The sequence below is a fragment of the Polypterus senegalus genome, chromosome 8, assembly GCF_016835505.1.
Source record: "Polypterus senegalus isolate Bchr_013 chromosome 8, ASM1683550v1, whole genome shotgun sequence".
In the NCBI taxonomy this organism is placed as follows: domain Eukaryota; kingdom Metazoa; phylum Chordata; class Cladistia; order Polypteriformes; family Polypteridae; genus Polypterus; species Polypterus senegalus.
Window position 1 is genome coordinate 34788042 of NC_053161.1, and position 19389 is coordinate 34807430.

The 19389-nt window shown below is 38.9% G+C and overlaps 1 protein-coding gene across 3 annotated transcripts in view; it reads right to left on the reverse strand.

The window, feature by feature from the left end:
* Positions 1 to 19389, reverse strand: part of dock4b (dedicator of cytokinesis 4b) — a 432150-nt gene that overhangs the window by 221289 nt on the left and 191472 nt on the right. For all 3 annotated transcript variants that reach the window (XM_039760946.1, XM_039760945.1, XM_039760944.1), the window contains exons 7-8: positions 16552 to 16636; positions 13684 to 13835 (exon numbers count right to left, since the gene is read on the reverse strand). In XM_039760946.1, coding sequence (XP_039616880.1) covers positions 13684 to 13835; positions 16552 to 16636 — 237 coding nt within the window. The remainder of the gene's footprint in view (positions 1 to 13683; positions 13836 to 16551; positions 16637 to 19389) is intronic.

The window sequence follows — 19389 nt, forward strand, 5'->3', positions numbered from 1 at the left end:
CCGGTCTGGGGTAGACAGTTCACAAACCTGGCAGAGCTCATAGAGCTCGTAGAAAAACAAAGGACGGCCTCACAATCTGGGGGAGCTGAACCGTCCCTTGGCCGAACTTGGCCGGAGTATGTCTCAAAACCTAGCCCCCCCCACTGTACAACCCAGAGCTTGTGCCGGCGTCCCTGGGGCCGCAGGCGCGCAAACTGCTTGGGAATAAGGTGGAATGCAGGTGGAGGGGGAGGAGGGGTTGGTGTGCTCTGACAACCCCATTGGCGGTTCCACACACAGGAGTGGCGATCGTTAATGGGTTTAAAACTTCGGCTCTGTTCGATACCGGCAGCAACATTTCCATTGTTGCCCGCTGATTTGTGCTACCGCAAAACAGTGGTTAAAATTTAAGGCCAGTATAACCTTTGTCCACGGGGAAACCCGCTGGTACAGGACTGCCGCTTGTGTCATCAGCTACGGAGGATCAGTTCAGAAAGTAACCGTGGCAATCCTTCCTGATCCTCCACACCCGGTGATACTAGGGCGGGACTGGCCTAATATTAAAAGCGGTGAGACACCTACCACTCCCTGGGTTAACTTGGGCCTAGTCATGGACGGAGATGAGCCGTCTCAAGCTGCCTCCACGGTGTGTAATCAGCCAGCAGAGAGAGACAAAGCAGTTGTCCTTGGTGACGTGGCAACTCCCGGGCCGTCGCGTGCTGACACATCATCCACCAGAGCTGCGGCGGAGCGGGAGAAAACCACACCCATTGAGGTCGGTGCAGACCCTCTCTTCCTTTTGCGGTTCCAATATAGAGAGACGCCGGCCTCCTTTAAAAGGGAGCAGTGGAGTGACAACTCCCTGAAATTTGCAAAAAATGCAGTGGTCCTAGTCAACGGCCAGCGCTCCAACCAGTCAATGCCACAGGGTCCTCACTTTGTGTTAGACAACGACCTCCTTTATCGTGTAGCAATGCATGATGGGCAGGAGAGAAAGCTGCTGCTAATTCCGCATACCTTCTGGTGGCAAGTCTGCGAGCTAGCACATGCCCAGCTCCTAAGTGGCCACTTGGGCACCGAGAAAACTCTGGAGCGGATCAAGCTCCGTTTCTACTGGCCGGGGATCAATGAGGAGGTTCGTCACTTTTGCGCTTCCTGCCCGGAGTGTCAACTGCGACAAATTCCTAGAAGGGACCATGCTCCTCTCATCCTTATGCCCTTAACTGACGTTCCCTTCCACAGAATTGGGGTTGATTTGGTCGGACCCCTAGTGCCCTCAACCCGAGGACACAAGTACATTTTAGTCCTCATGGATTATGCTACAAAGTACCCCGAAGCTGTTCCGTTGCGCTCAGCTACCTCTAAAGCCATCGCACGGGAATTACTAGAGGTCTTTGCGTGCGTGGGGATCCCCAGGGATGTCTTGACAGACCAGGGGACCCCTTTTACCTCGGAGACATTCAAGGAGACTGCCAAGTTACTGAAAATAAAGCATTTAAAGGCCACGGTGTATCATCCTCAAACCGACGGATTAGTGGAGAGGTTTAATCAGACTCTCAAACAAATGCTGCATAGGGTGGTCAGCAAGGATGGAAGAACTTGGATCAGCTCCTCCCCTCTCTTTTGCCTATCGGAAGTCCCACAAGCCTCCACGGGTTCTCCCCTTTGAACTACTGTATGGGCGACAACCTCGGGCATATTAGATATTTTGAAAGAAGGCTGGGAAGAAGAGGCTCTTCCCTCTACAAACATATTAGAGCATATCGCGCAGTTACACGATAGATTTGGAAAGATTCAGCCTCTCCTTAAAAGTCACATGGAGAAGGCTCAAGCAGCACAGGCCCGTTACTACAACCGCGGCACGTCTCTTCGGGAGTTCCACCCGGGAGATCGGGTCATGGTCCTAGTGCCTACCTCCCACTCCAAGTTGCTTGCCCACTGGCAAGGCCCCTACGGTTAAGGAGAGGAAGGGACTGGTCGACTATTTGGTGAGTCAACCCAATCGCCGGCCAAAGGAGCGGTTTATCATGTGAACCTGCTGAAACCGTGGAAGGACAGGGACCCCGATCCCTCCTCCGGCCAGCCCCGCTCACTCTTCGCTCACACATACAGCCTTAACTTCGCACGGACTTAAGTCCCAGACAACGGCAGGAGCTGGAAACAGTTATCCGGACCGCTCGGGAGGTAGTCAGTGAAACCCCGAAGGACCTCTCTGATTGAGCACAACATTGTGACAGAGCCCGGGTTGTTGTCCGAGAACGCCCGTATCATCTTCCCGAGGCAAAAAGGGCTGAAGTGGAGCTTGAGATCAAGCGCATGCTGGAACTAGGTGTGATTGAGGAAAGTTATAGTCCCTGGTCCAGTCCCATTGTGCTTGTCGGTAAGCCTGACAGGAGTTGGAGGTTTTGCAATGACTTCCGTCAGCTTAATCAAGTCTCCCGATTTGATACCTATCCAATGCTACGAGTGGACGACCTCCGCGAGAGGCTTGGACAGGCTCGATATTTGACCACACTTGACATGAAAAAAGGGTACTGGCAGGTTCCTTTAACGGACTCGCAAGGAAAAACGCGCTTAGTACCCCTAGCGGACACTGGCAGTATCGTGTCCTTCCATTTGGGTTACACGGGGCTCCAGCAACCTTCCAGCGTCTGGTGGACAAAGTGCTTCGGCCTCATAACTCATACAGTGCTGCTTACCTGGATGACATGGTCATCTATTCCAGCACATGGAGGGAACACCTACAGCATGTCCGAGCGGTATTGCGGACACTTGGTGAGGCGGGCTCGGATTAATCCCAAGAAATGCTTCTTTGGATTGAGCGAGGCCAAATATTTAGGCTACCTGGTGAGTTGCGGTACCGTAAGGCCACAGTGCTCCAAAGTTGATGCCATTTTGAAATGGCCCCGTCGGCGAACCAAGCGGCAGGTCCAAGCCTTTCTCGTGTTAGCTGGGTACTACCGCCGGTTTGTACCCCGGTTCTCAGAGAGAGCGGCACCCTTGACTGATTTAACAAAGAAGAGGGCCCTGAACATTGTGGTATGGACTGAGAAGACAGGCGCTGCATTTGGTGACTTAAAGCAGGCCCTTACGTCCGCACCTATTTTGATGGCACCTAACTTTTCTTTGCCTTTCATCCTCCAGACGGTCGCTTCGGACACAGGCCTGGGTGCCGTGCTGAGCCAAAGTGTTGATGCTGTGAAACACCCCATCATGTTCCTGAGTCGGAAACTGTTGGACCAGGAGACCAGGTATGGAGCGGTGGAAAGGGAGGCTTTGGCGATTAAATGGGCGATTACTCAGCTTAGGTACTACCTGTTGGGCCGGGAATTCACCCTTGTCACAAACCATACACCTCTACAGCGGATGGCCCTGCACAAGGAGTCGAATCCGCGGGTCAAGTTTTCGCTCGTTCATCGCCGGGGTGCTCTCCTTGCCAATGCTGATGCTCTTTCTCGGGTTCAAAACCTCACGGTTAGGGTCAGCCGACCCGACGGGTCTGGGCTATGGGGGGGGGCCTTGTCACACACGTGCGCATGGGAGGCAGCTAAAGAGCTTGAGTGATGGCAGTTCTGAAGAATGCCGGGATGTGGCAGAGTGCACTGACTCTTTTTCTCCCTTTCCTGTAGACCATTCCCGGGAGATTCCACCTGGCTCTCTTGACGTCACTTCCGGGACCGAGCCAATGGAAGTAGACATTACCAGCTCCGGCCCCTGTGATGTCACGTCCGGGCTCGATCCAATGAGTGAAGAACACGTGCCCGATCCTTATGACCTCACTTCCTGTCTTCCCCTTTAAAAGCCTGCCCTTTTTCCTTCTTCCCTCAGTCTTGTTTTGGACTCGTTTGTATGCACTTCAGTACTGTATTTTCATAAAAAGAACGACTTTGCAGCTGGGACACCAGATTATACGGGTGGCTGCCCCAAATCTTTATCTTAAGTATGTCTCGTTATTGCAACAGCACCTAAAAATATAACCTGGTTAGCCAGAAATGGCATTTTTGTGGTTGAATTGATACACATTTAATATGTTTAGTTGGCTCTTTATTTTGACAAAGCAAAATACAGTTTATTTAGACTTTTTTTCCTAGATTGAGCAACAAATCAACAGCAAACTCTTGTTTTCCTAAATGTTCGGACTAGACACAAAAATAAAAACACTGAAGCTCTGAATAGTCCTGTAGCACTGGAGTACAGCATCACAACCAAGTGCAATAGAGCAATTACATTCATGACTAGCAAAATGAATGATAGAGAAAGGTTAAAAAAAAAAAAGTTAAGTCATGGTGATTCCAGTATGTGTGCATGTTGCTTACAGGACATCAAGAATGTGTGAGTTGTACAAACAAATAACTACATTGACAGTGGTCAAATTACTAGATAAAAGGAAAATGTTGGCAACACTGATGGTAACATTTTTGGAAAGGCTCTCATGCCTATTTACATCAGTGCCTTCTATTATCTTGAACTATGTAGGACTGCCCAAGGATCAAATAACGACATTATAACAGGCCAACAGTTTGCAGAAATTAGACTCCATTTCACACACATTCATCATGATACTTACTATTCTATTGACCACTTGCTAACACTGACTCTGTTTGTATACATGCCAAGTTCAAGCAGCATGTACTATGAACTATCCATCCATCCATCCATTTTCCAACCCGCTGAATCTGAACACAGGGTCACAGGGGTCTGCTGGAGCCAATCCCAGCCAACACAGGGCACAAGTGCCAACCCACCACAGGAAACACACCAAGAACACACTAGGGCCAATTTAGAATCGCCAATCCACCTAACCTGCATATCTTTGGACTGTGGGAGGAAACCAGAGCGCCTGGAGGAAACCCACGCAGACACGGGGAGAACATGCAAAACTCCACGCAGGGAGGACCCGGGAAGCGAACCAAGGTCTCCTAACTGCGAGGCAGCAGCACTACCACTGCGCCACCGTGCCGCCCTACTATGAACTAATACAGTATATTTGGTTATGAATCATACTCTGGAGATGAGGACTACACACACACATGTAGCTGATAAGGATAACAGTGAAATCTGGTAATTTTCTAGGAGAGCCCCCTATTAAAATACCAAATGCAATGGTTAGTGGCAACACTGCCTAAAAGAAACCACAACCTCTTATGCTTACTATGTGTAGCTTGACTAAGTAATGACGTGTTAAAGACAGCCTGTTTTCCACATTTTGATCTGTTGCTGGCTGGTCTTCCAGGATGTGGATCACTGATGACCTAAGTTATTCATATTTCCAATTCCATTGACATTAGCTTTACTATAATATGGAGAGAAAGCAGGAATCAGATAGTGATGCACCAAGCCATAGTCTACTACAGAAATGCCAAGCACAATACCATACCAAAGAGTGGAAGGCAATTTAGTTGATCACAGAACACACTTTTGCACGTGTCCAAATATGCCCCGTATTTCCATCTATGCATACAAGTCACCTTCCTCCATGTTTTTTACAGAGTGCTATTAATAATGAAAAAGGGTATGTTCCATAACAGCTTTCTAAAACCCAGAAGACACATTAAACACTGGGAGGCAATTCACAACAGTTATATTTCCAACACCTGAAAGGAAGGGAGAAACACATTTCCCTCATCTTGAGAGACCTTTCAGTATAGTTTCTCCCTCTGTGTATGTCTCTCTAATATGTTTAGTGTAGTTTTGCTGATGACAAATTGAACCTATGACAACAGGCAATAAGTTGTAATTGCACTGCATATTCATAAATAAATGTAAGACTGTAGCCCACCTCTAACAGCCTCCAAAACTTCACAAAAACAGTACAATCAGAATTTTTTACAATGCATGTAGAATACTGACAAAACACTATTTTTATCTAGCTTTCCTTGATTTATATCTATAGACAGTAGTTAGGAAGGAAAGTTTAAAGCATTAACAAGAACTCATTCGAATATATTCACAGTAAATATACCATATTTCAAGTCTGAACCATTAATATACAGTATAAAGCACATTATAACACTTGAAGCAAATGCTGTCACTTCAAAAAACTAAATTAGCTTTTTATAGAATTGCACAAGCTTTCCTAAAGTTACATAAAGTGCTCATTAGTCAAGCTAAGTAAACTAAAGCTCAAGAAAGTGCACATATAACTCCAACCAGTTCCCACAATTAAATCCCTGCTCTTCAACTTAAAACCATGAACCTTACACAAGGTAATTGGTACTTTAATCTACTGAAGACAAAGAATGGATACAGGTGACTTCCTTCTCTGCATAATTGAGAATGGAAAGTAGATGGAAAATAAAAGCATCTGAATGATGATTGAACTTTGGTATAATTTATATTGATGATAAAATCTAACCTCTAGCCTTAAATATGCTAATACAAATTCAAAAAGCACAAAAATAAAAATAATTTCATAACTAAATGTAGGAAGAACTGAGAAACCTTTATCTGTTTAGAAAGGTTTTAAGAATTCGGATTACATTTTAATATTAAAACATTAGTCTACTAATAGTAATGCCTGAATTGACAGGTACCAGTCCCAAACACTGTACAATTACAACCCCAGTTCCAAAGAAGTTGGGATGCTGTGTAAAATGTAAATAAAAACAAAATGCAATGATATGCAAATCTTGTAAGCTCATATTTTATTCATAATAATCTCAAATATTCAAACTGAGAAAACGTACCATTTTAAGAAAACAGTAAGGTCATTTTGAATTTGATCGCAGCAACATACTCAAAAGAGTTGGGATAGGCCCATATTTACCATTGCGTAGCATCCCCTCTTATTTTAACAACGATCCGTAAACATGTGGGAACGGAGGAGACCAGTTGCTGGACTTTTAGGAGGGGGATGTTGTTCCATTGTTGTCTGAAATAGGATTCTAGCTGCTCAACAGTCCTGGATCTTCTTTGTCGTATTTTTCATTTCAGTATGCAGTTTAGCATTGTCTTGCTGAAATATGCAAGGCCCTCCTTGAAAACGATGGTGCCTTTCCAGATGTGCAAGCTGACAGTTCCATAGGCATTAATTCACCTCCATGCCATCAGAGATGAAGGCTTTTGAACAGAGCACTGATAACAAGCCGTATGGTCACTTTCCTCTTTAGTCCGGAGGACGCGGTGCCCATGTTTTCAAAAAAGAATTTTGATTTGTCTGACCACAAAACAATTTTCCACTTTGCCTCAATCCATTTTAAATGAGCTTTGGCCCAGAGAAGACAGTAATATTTCTGGCTCATGTTCATTTATGGCTTCTTCTTTGCATGATAGAGCTTTAACCTGCATTTGAAGATGGCACTGCTAACTGTGTTTACAGACAATGATTTCTGGAAGTTTTCCTGAGCCCATGCAGTGATTTCCATGACAGAATCAGGCCTGGTCGTAATGCAGTGCCACCTGAGGGCCCGAAGATCACAAGCAACCAATACTGATTTTCGATCTTGTCCCTTGTGAGATTCTTCAGATTCTCAGAATCATGCTAGAAAAGGCATTGTTCGCCACCAAAGTGTTCTTGGATGGTTGGGAGAAGTTGTTCTTGGAGTATGTTTTGGCACTATTCTTTATTCATGGCTTGGGATTGGGGCACCACCAGTGCCATAAGGCAAAAGAGATCTTAATTCCATTGAGAACTTGTGGTCAATCCTCAAACCCAGAGGTGGGTGGACAAACAAAAACCCACAAATTCTGACAAACTCCAAGCATTGAATATGCAGGAATGGGCTGCCCTCAGTCAGGATTTGGCCCAGAAGTTGGTTGACAGCATCCATCCATCCATTATCCAACCCGCTATATCCTAACTATAGGGTCACAGGGGTCTGCGTGAGCCAATCCCAGCCAACGCAGGGCGCAAGGCAGGAAAAAAACCCCAGGCAGGGCACCAACCCACTGCAGGGCACGGATATACACACACATACCAAGCACACACTAGGGACAAGAATCACCAAAGCACCTAACCTGCATGTCTTTGGACTGTGGAAGGAAACCGGAGTACCCGGAGGAAACCCATGCAGACACGGGGAGAACAAGCAAACTCCACACAGGGAGAACCCGGGAAGCGAACCTGGGTCTCCTAACTGCGAGTCGGCAGTGCTGCCCACTGCACCACTGTGCCGCACCTTGTTGACAGCATGCCATGGTGAATTGCAGAGGTCAAAAAGGGCTAACACATCAAATATTGACTCTGCACGTAAACGTAATGTAATTGTCAATAAAAGTCTTTGAAACTTATGACATGTGTGCAATTATACTTCAGTATACCATAGGAACATCTGACAAAAAGATCAAAAACACTACAGCAGCAAACTTTGTGAAAACCAATACTTATGTCATTCTCAAAACTTTTAACCACGACTGTACTGCTTCTTTGTTCCAATTCCACACTTCTCAGATACACACAAATTAAACAGATCCTTCACAAAATAAACATGTTCAAAACTACATAATCCTAATTAGAAAACTGAGACTGAAGACTATCCCAGTAGCATATGATGCAAGGTAGCATGCAATACCAGTTCATGACATGGTCCACTCACAGTATGTCCTGTACATACATTGAAACCCATGTTCGGTTAATTTCTAACCAACCAATTATTTTAAATTTATAAGATAATATTGCTAGCCACTGCATGTCATCCAATAACTATAGTACATATTGTGTTGCTTGCACTCTTTGGAAGTCCATATTCAGTTGTGAAATTAATTTTGTTTCTCCTTCTACCATTTTAATCCTTTATTCTAAATCTTCCAATTTCCTTTCTTAATTTCCTCATTCTTTTTCAGAATGTTTTTATTATTATTACTATTATTATCAGTTCCGAAAGTGTCCTTTCCTTTCAAACCAATACATAGTCAAGCTGATCTATCATCAGAAGTTCCTTTACCTCCATTATTGCATCTACATATTCTCAATGCATTTTAACCAACCAATCTTTCTCCAAAGTAATTTCCTTTTCCCAAGACCATAACTGCAGATTTTTTCAATTTTTTTCTTCACCAAGTAGTAAATTACACTCATTCTATCATCAACAGCAAATTCTTACAATTTCATTGCATAAAATGTGCTATTTATTTTGAATGCTGACATCCCACTTGAGCATAGAATGTAATGCAGTTAACAGTTTGTTTTAAGGATCTCAACAGTTTTAGGCTTCATTATGAAAATAAACAGTCTTTAAGATGTAGTGATGGAATAAGATCTGCAATGAAATTAAATTTGTGACAATGAATAATTTCACTGTATATCAAAGGTGAAAAAGAGTTAAATATTATCTGTTTCACAAAACATGAAAAGGAATGTTTTAAAAAAAGGGATTTTTTTAACTTTATCATTTGCATTTTTGTTGATCTTAAATATTACATAAATTTTCTTTTATCTAATCAGAAGAAGCCTTACAAAAAATCACACACAATACTTAAGATATATAATATCTTTATGTGATAATAATCAACAGAGGAAAACAAACCCACTGCAAGTGTATTAAATGCCACCATGACCTAACTTTCCTTTTTTTGTTTGCCATTTTGTCTTTAATACAATCATCATGAAGTATGCAATTACAATTTGAGTTTTATGTACTTTTGATATGAAGCACACTGGGTATGTATTTTGTTAAACATGCACCACTATAATGTATTGCTTTTATATTCTAACAGATGGCACAATGGAAGTGTTAGCACAGCTGAAGAAGTCTCTATACCCGTAAATCTAACAAAAATAGAAACAAATCATGATAATTATGCTCAGTTTATCAATACTATATTACAATAAAAATAGTTTATTCTTTACTTTCTATTTTTTTCCCCAGCACTATGAAATATTCACTAAAATACTTTTTACCAGAGATCTCCATCAGTAGTCACTTTTGTTTACTCCCCTTACCTTCTCTGGACAATATAAAAATATGTTCTGCTACTTTGAATTTTTAATTTCAAAGAACCCAGAAAGTGGTTTTTGAAATTATTCCTATTGGGTTTACGTTCACTGAGTCAATAAGATTACTTACAGAGCACTGACAAACCCTGGTGTAAACATGCCACAGTGCTCACTAACATCCATAACTCTACTGTACCATAGAGTAGAGAGTTTAAGAGGTTAGGCATTCAGGAGTGTTCCTGGTGTAGTAAAATGCTTCTGAAAAATAAGGACAACAATGCTGTGTTCTAACAGTAAGTAGGGCACACTTACTGTAAGCATTATGTAAGACAGTTCGTAGTGCACACTGTACACAAAGTTATGAGATACTGACTATAGAATACAAGGAACTTACAAATCCCAGGCAGGACAATAACTGGAAACTACCCAACACTGACCTTTGCCCCTCTTGGTGCAACATTATCTGATTTAGGACAGATATCAAGGGCACAGTCTTTCAGGCCTGCACTTTAAAATTCACACTTTCATTTAACTAGAAAGCCACACACAACATTTTCTCATTGACAAAGTTAGAGAGGGAAAGCTGGTAAAAGTACAAAATTCCATGCTGTGAGAAATAAATACTACACAGATAAATACTGTTCAGTCTACAAATTTTGACACTTTTTTATGAATAAATTTAATTTCATCCTTTTTCTTTTAAGAATCAAGATGAACTAAATATAATTAAAAATTGAAAGCTGATTCTTCATCATCACTATGCTTTTTATAGTTCATTATTCAACCCATTTCATCAGGTTACTGCTTTAGCCGGTAGCCTGGTTAATATACTTTTGGTGTTTGATATCACTGCCCAAACATTGCATTTTTGTTATAATACAGTTCTATAACTGAACTGCGGTGACAACTGCTTCAAAACCAAGCAAAGGTTTCCAAAAGTATTCACCAAAGGTATCCTTGTCTAGTAATCAAAGTTCATGCAGTGATAAGTTATTTGAAGTCACAATAATTACATGCTGTACTTTCCATTTTGTCAGATAAATTAATTTACACATTTTAATATCTACAGCAAGTATTAGCACTTACTAAATTAATTTTACATTTTTTTTTAAGAGGACAATTTCTAAACAAAGAAACACATTAAGAGACATTCACACATTACTATGCTGTTTTTAAACATGTACTTAATGGACATCACTGCACTGTAAGAAGCCAAAGGATCATTTAAAATGATGATTAGAATTATACAACTTAGAAAGAGGAAGAGACCTTAGGCTAAACATTTTAATGTGCACAAACCTCTAAATGTAATATGAGACAGAGAAATATATTTTCAAAGGCGTTACATTAGACTTTACACAATTCTATAGTTTAAAAAAACAAACCCTAGTATACCCTAAACATTTACATAGTGGGCATACTTTATGCTGTAGTGAATAGAAACTAGCATAGGTGCAAGTTACATGCTTTAAAGTCACCATATGTTTCTGTGCATAGCATTTAGCCCATTTGCCTGGACCTACAAACTGCTTGACCATTTTTTTTTCTGTTTTTAAAATACTCTGGAGACATTCTTAATTGGCAGCAAACCTCAGTCAATTCTTTCATTTCCCTCCCTTAACAACTGTGAATAAACAGATTCACAATCCTCATTTAAATTACAAACTTCACAATACTCCTACTCAGCAAACCGGCAAAGACCCCCTGCAGCTTTATACCAAAATGTAAAGATATTTATCAAATACTTTCAAACAAGCAAACAATAAAATGCACCCATTATACCCCAGTATTTTTAAAGTGTGAAATTTAATGGCATTTTTTTTTTTCATGCTTTAAATTATTTTTGTTGAAAAGGAGAGGGGACAAAGTCAGGAAATAGGGATGTAACTAGAGGGAAAAAAAATAGCAACCAATTTACTGGAGCTTATAAGCATTAGCCCAAAAAAAACACACAATTCCTCAGGCAGAGCAGGAGGTGTCAGAGTTCATATTGCAATTATACACACACTGCCTTTCAATTCCATGCTTTTTAATCAAGACATAAATAACAATCATCTAGTCCTCACCAAATCCAAACATGAAGTAAGGCAGACATTTCAGATGACAGTATACATAACACTGTACATTTGAAAGGAGGTTACTGGAAATATCTGGGACCAATAAAGCTGTCACTAGACAGTAGACAGCCTCTCACAGTTAACTTCCCCCTGGACGAGGATAAAAGATCCCAAGACAGAGAGCCGTCTGTTAACCTCAGGAAATAAGAGGGAGAAGAACTCTGTCAGAGCCTGCAGAAGGGCATACTGGCTAGGATGGTTCAATACTCCACATAAGTAGGTTTTCGAGGAAGGAAAAGTGTCACTAATATGTCTAGGATAACATTTATGAATTTGTATCATAACTGTTAGAGTATCCCCATGTGTATTTGATAACTATTCTTTATATTATTTGTTACAGTCTACCATTTCTCTTCTTGTCAGCAGAAAGGATTTGCCTAACGTTGCAAAATGGTCTCCATTGTTAAAAACCCACAGATGTCTCAGTTTTACTTTCTCCCCAAAAATCCACAAACCAGACAATCCTGGATACCCTATTGTTTCAGCTTGCAAATGTCCCACTACTAATATTTCAGTTTTACTCAACAGTCTTAGGAGACCACTGGTTGAAGGTCTCCTTTCATATTTAAAAGATACTAACTACTGTATGTTCTCCAGTTGTTTGACAGCTTTAGTTTCACGGTCCAAACTGCTTCATTGTTGCCATGGATATTACCTCTCTATAATTATTTGGTGATGCTGAACTTTTTCTAGCATTCTGGAAACTAGAGTTTCCTTAGAGCAATTACTTCATATTAAGTCTTTCTCTAGATGATTAGGGAAGCATATTTGATCAGAAAAAGATGTACTATACTATCTCTTATTGATCTGTGATGTATTAATTGTATGGAAATGTTTATTTAAAAAAAATAAAGATCATGAACTAACAGAAATCAGTCAACATCTTTTATTTTTTGATAAAAGAAAATTACTTTAAAACAAACAAAATAATGATCTGTTGCAAACTGCAGATTGATTGGTATTGTACCATTTTTTTTTTACTCTTATCTACCGGCACTTTGAAAATTAGCGGAATGATTATAAATAAATAAAAATACAACAAAGGCTGAAATTTGTGAGAAAGTAAAATATAAAATGAAACAAAATAATTTTTTTTGTGTGCATTGCCTGCCATTCAAAACACAACTGTGTTTTTTTTTGACCCACTAAAAACGAGTTACTTTAGTTACTGTTTTATCATTTTATCATATATTTAAGAGTAAAGAAAATCATAGAAAAGGACAAATTTAAAACATCAAGCTGAGCTGGAACTGGCCTGTTTTTTGTTTTTCAATCCAGTTATTTATTTAGTTTTACACTACATGTTATAAAAGGGGGAATCATAATTATGAGTCAGAACACACTTCACAATTTCCAGAACACATATAGCTGGCAAAATAAATTCACAAAAAATGCAAATCAGAGTTTAAAATGAACTGTTTTTAGCAAATGTCAAAAGGAAACTAACAACAGAGATTTTTAAATGTTCCAAGGAGCTGTCCTGGTGAATTGCAGTCTGGCCTTTTTCATTCTAACCTTGCCTTTAAATTACCAATCATTCTTCAGTTCACATTATGGTTTTCATTACAACATAAACAGAGGCTGGATGAGTGACCTGATCAAGGTTAGCTAAGAGCCTATGAGTCCCATTTTAACCTACTGTACCACATCAAATTCAGACACTCTTGCACAAGAATGATTACAATGCATAGGTAGAAAAATATAAACTTTTACCTTATAGGTCGACTTTCTTTGCTGTCAAATAAGGAGAAAAAGACCTCAAGTTCTTCTCCAAGGTTAGAGCACATCAGACTTTTCATCTGTACAAACAAGTGATGTGTGCTTGCTTGGACAGGAGTTTCTTTCTTTCTATGCCGATGCTCCATCTAAGTACAAATTAGACAAGAAATGTAAGCAAAGAAAAGAAGAAAAAAATGTAATGTTTTAAATCTCTACTAAAAACTGACAGAAAAAACTGAAATATCATGTTTTATTAAAAATATGACATTAAAAATTTTATTTTTTCATTGGGGACAAATAAAGTATAATCTATTCAAATCTAATCTTATCTAAAGATTAAAGGACACTTTTTGATATAATTGACGTTACCAACTAAAAGTGCAATAACAGTAAAACTTCAATGGAACAGAAGTGTCAAAATTTGGTGAATTTAGGATTTATTTATTGATTTATTTCACTTTATTACTTTTTGCGGAAAGCAAAATCATTTAAAATTATTCTCAACATCAAGCCCCACAGATAACTAAACTGCAGCAGATGAACAGATGACAAAGCTGGGAGGGTCGACTAGCAAGCAGAAGGGGTAACAGGCTATGTCTCCTTTGTGTGCAAAAGGCAATGTACTGTAGAATACTATTAAAAGGAAATGCATGGTCTTTGCAATACTGCATCTTATGGCTAAATGTCTTTGACAAGTCAGGTGTCACTGCAGCATCAGGGGCTAATCCTTGGACATTCAGGATGAAAATGATCCTTGGCTGATTCTGAAGTGTTGACATAATGTGGAGGTGATTTTGGTTATATTTACCTTTTTTACATGTGCTCAATAAATGACACTAACAGTCCTTCATTCTAGTTAATAAACCAGCGTTAGGTTTAGGAGTCAAACGGTGTCGAAGAAACATAAGTAGTAGTAAGTGTCAAAATAGTACTAGCAATGTGCATAATTCATACCATATGGTTACATTTTTCTTCATTTTATTTAATGGTTATAGATTGTCAAATGTTTAGTAAAGATTTTATGGTGAATGTCAAAAAAAGCATTTTTTGCCTGCTGTGTTAACAGTCAAACAACTCTGAAATAACTAAGCAATACGCTCAGAGTAGAGAAAGGGGTCATGATACAATTTTGTTCTTTAATAAGCCCATGTGTGAAAGTGTATTTTCCTAGTGTCCCTCAATGTCCTTATCAATGTATGCATGGTAAAAAAACAAAAAAGTGTTACTAAAAATAAACATTTTATCCAAATCAAAAGCATTCAACAAAACATCCATCCATCCTTCCATTATCCAACCCACTATATCCTAACTACAGGGTCACGGGGGTCTGTTGGAGCCAATCCCAGCCAACACAGGGCACAAGGCATGAAACAAACCCTGGTGCACGGCACCAGCCCACCGCAATTCAACAAAACAGATTCATCATTTCATGAGATACTGAACTCAGAGGTAAGTGGACATTTATGGAAGAGGTATCAGAAGTTACCTCATGCATCATCTTGCCATTTATCTAAGCAATGAACTATTAAAATAAATATCTAAAAATAATAAGCATTTCAAATAAATGTTTATCGAAACTGAACATATATTGAATCCTAGCTAAATTGTGAAGGGAATTTAGATGACAAACCAATGTCCTAAACGTTCTGCCAGAAAGGGGACTGAGAATTTAAAGAAAGGGTAGAACTAGAATTTATTCACAAGAATGAGCTCTCAAAAAATTACTTTCCAGTGTGGATATTTGGTGGCCTCCGTCCTCAACTATTTGTATTTTTCTTGATGAATATATATGCAAAATAAGTATAGTGGCACAACCCAAAAATAATTTGCATTATATAGATCAGGATTCACAATTTTTTAGACCATGTTTGATATAAAAAATGCACAGACACATACACACAATTTATATATAGAATATGTATGTGTATGTGTATATATATATATATATATATATATATATATATATATATATATATATATATATATATATATATATATATATATATATATAGTAACAAAGGCGCTATATGGGCGCCTGACCTGACACAGAATCACACCAGAGGCACATTAAAATAAACCAAGAACTTTTATTTTTCTTCACCCGTGGACACATGTCTTCCCCATGTCCCACAGGCAGTAGTCCCAATGCACACAAAAGCGCCAACTCAAACACTATAGTTTGCAACACCACTCCTCCTGGCAAGTGTAGTCCTCCTACTCCCGACTCAGGCTCCTGGAATGGTGGCTGATGGCCCCTTATATAGTTCACCCGGAAGTGCTCCAGGTGCTTGATTGCAGAGTTCCGGCTGCACTTCCGGGTGTGGTGAAAACACTGCCCATAAGGGCTCAGGAGCTCCAGCTGCAGCACCCCCTTGCGGCGCCTGCGGAACCCAACAGGGCTGCACCAAACTCCAATTCCCATGGAGCCCTGCGCAAAACCAAGCCACCACTCCAACCTGAATATAGAGTGAAGGGGCATCCCAGCCGGACATGGACCCTGGCTGTCTGCCACAATATACACACATATATATAAAATGCATGCATAGATAGATAGATAGATAGATAGATAGATAGATAGATAGATAGATAGATGGATAGATAGATGGATAGATAGATGGATAGATGGATAGATAGATGGATAGATAGATGGATAGATGGACAGATAGGAGTAGCAGAAATGTCTATTTTTTAAACTCAGTTACAAGTAAGTGTTGACGGTACCAAAATCAGTTTAATTAAGGAAAAATGATTCAAATTTCAAATGTAAATTAAGGAAGCATGTTGGTTGCTATAGCAACTTCTATTAAGGGATCTTGTTTTACTGTAGACTTTTCATAAAAATAGTGCCTGCTATCTACCTACCAGCTTGTATAGTTCTGTGACACTGATTTCATCTGGATCTACCATGCTAAACTCCTTCCTTGGGACCAGATCCAAGCCCAGCTGTCTGCAAAATAAAAGTAAACAGTACACATAATTGATGTTTGTAAGGATATAACTTCCATTATTACTATTTTTATCTGTACAGTTACATCAAATTAAAATTTAAGTCTTGCTTTAACATTTAGCAGGATTAAACTGTTTAATTCGCTTAACAGCCACAAAGAGTTTCTTAATTAAATGCCAATGAAGGTATTTATGCTATGAAGGCATTTTTCTCACTGATTGAAATATAATTATACATAATCATAATTCATGCATATAAACATTTGTAACAAGATATTATAAAGCCTTTCAAAAGATGTTCTGAAAACATTACTTAAGTCTGCTGGCACAAACCACAGGTATATTTGGTATTGCTCTATACTCTACTGCATTTTTCATCTTTGCTATAAAAAATGGAATATTATTTATCATATTAAGGAATGCTAAAGCAATGTGACAATCAACAAGGGTTAATACATTTTCTAGCCTGAGGCGACAGATTTCCCCTGAAATATTCAACATGTACAATAAATTAAGTAAGGCACGGTTTGACAAATAAAACCAACAGTTTTACCATTCCCACTGCTCTGATGTGCATGCCTCAAATTAAAAATTAAAAATTGCATGTCTGAATTCAAAGACAGGCATTCAGGTCTACTATTTTTGTAACATCAATTTAATTTCTTTTCTGTTATTAACTAGTACATAATAAAATCACAATCATATCTGTTCTCATGTGTGACTGACTAGACCCTTTGTTATAAAAAAGTTTGCCAATTGGCTCATAAAAAGAAAAGAAAAAAAGTCAAAATAAATAAAGCATTTTGCCTTTTTATTAGTGGAATAAACACCTTTACTGAACCTGAGATAAAGCACACACTGAAAGCACTGAGAGTCTTGGATTAAATATCGCACTTCTTTCATTTAAATAAACAGTAGGTGTGCACTATTTTAATCTCATTTCTCAGCTCCGGGAAAACATGTTACTAGAAGAAGCAAATTAAGAATTCTTGCATTAGTTTTTCCACATTGTCTTAATATTACCGTATTGAATATGAGTATATACAAAATTTTCTTTTAACTACGTTGTTATTTTTAGGTGTTTGTTGCATTCGTATCATAGTATATTACTTATACAACAACAAATTCATCATCAGTGATGGATACATTCTTCAGGTGCTGCAATGTCATCTTGGCACTATTAACAGAATAATCCGAATTGCATGTTAAATGTATGACCATTTGAAAAAGTCAAAGTTGACACCTGATAGGTTGCTGAAAGCTTACGAATAAAAAACTATTTTAAGATAGTATATATATTTTATTATTATAATTTCTGTATTGAATTACTGATCACAAAAAAATAAGTCAGTTAATTACAGTAGTTCAGTTCTGATGGTATGTACTTAAATGTTTGATAACTGTCCAATGTACAGTACTATGGAACCATTTGTAGGGTAAACATGCCAATTATTTCCTATACTTTCGGCCAATTCCTTATGCCAAAAAAAGAATACATGAATCTTGATAACAGACTTTATTAAGTCATGACTAATTTCAATGCATACAGTAATTGGTATCATAGCAACACTTCAAGTTAACTTGGAAGATATTGTGTTACTTTCTGAGATTCATACTGCAGATGGAAAAATAAATCTGTGTTTCTGATTAAATTCATAAATAAAGTACATGAAGTTCATTTAATAAGCACAATACACATAAAACAGTTACATTAAATGATTTAAAATAATTTATGTCAGAATGAATACATATTAATCTGGCAGCATTGATCAATGCATTGCTGTACTGTCAAGCTATTCCAATTGCTCTATTTCTAACCTACTGTTAATACAAAATGCTACAATAAAGATCAAAAATACATTTAAGGACCTGCTTAATATTAACTCTCGGGATACTACAATAATTCTCAGTTTACTGTATATGTGATATTAAAGTCCATTTTGTGAATTAAAAAATCATCAATAATGCCCTCTATATATAACATAATAATGCCTATACTGTTGAATGTACACTCTGGGGATTATTTGACTCTAGTATTCGTTGTTGGAATAGAAATTCATCCAGACACCTGCACTGGAGACATGGCAAAAAACACACCAATACTGTAATCCACAAGTACTTCCTCGCCCTTAAACCATATGCTTGTAAGAGTGCAGTGATACAGAAAAAGGGTCTCCTCTATGGTTATGTGAATGATACTTCTTGGATATGCAATCTATAGTATGGTCTACACACATTTTGAAGACAATGTTAAGAGTCTTAACACTAAGCTGCTCTTATAGAGACTGAGGATAAAGGGTGAAACCTTTCGCGGCAGTCCAATTTTATGCCATCATCAAAAAAAACAGTTTAACGTTTGTAGCTGCTGGTGAGTAAGGCAGGATCAAGCATGAGCCAAATGCATACCAAAATAAATCTTTCAGTCCAAAAAGGTTTGTTTTAAAAAGGTTTAGTGAAATTTCGAAGCAAACAGTCCACAAGAGAATAGAGAAAGGTTGTTGTTACACATGTAGAATAAAAGACAAAAAAAGAAAATGGTTTCTTCTTGTTAAACTTCAACTGCTTCTATACTTAAGGAGGAATTATTTCTCTATGTTTAACTTCACATTCAGTATGTTCTAAACGTACGGCTCTACACATACAACTGTGCACGTTAAGGCGCGGTTTGAAACTGTGTGCCCTCCATGCCTTACACACGGCAAGGCAGGTCTCTAACTAAGACTAATCTGCAATCAGAGCGACAAGAAATAGTTC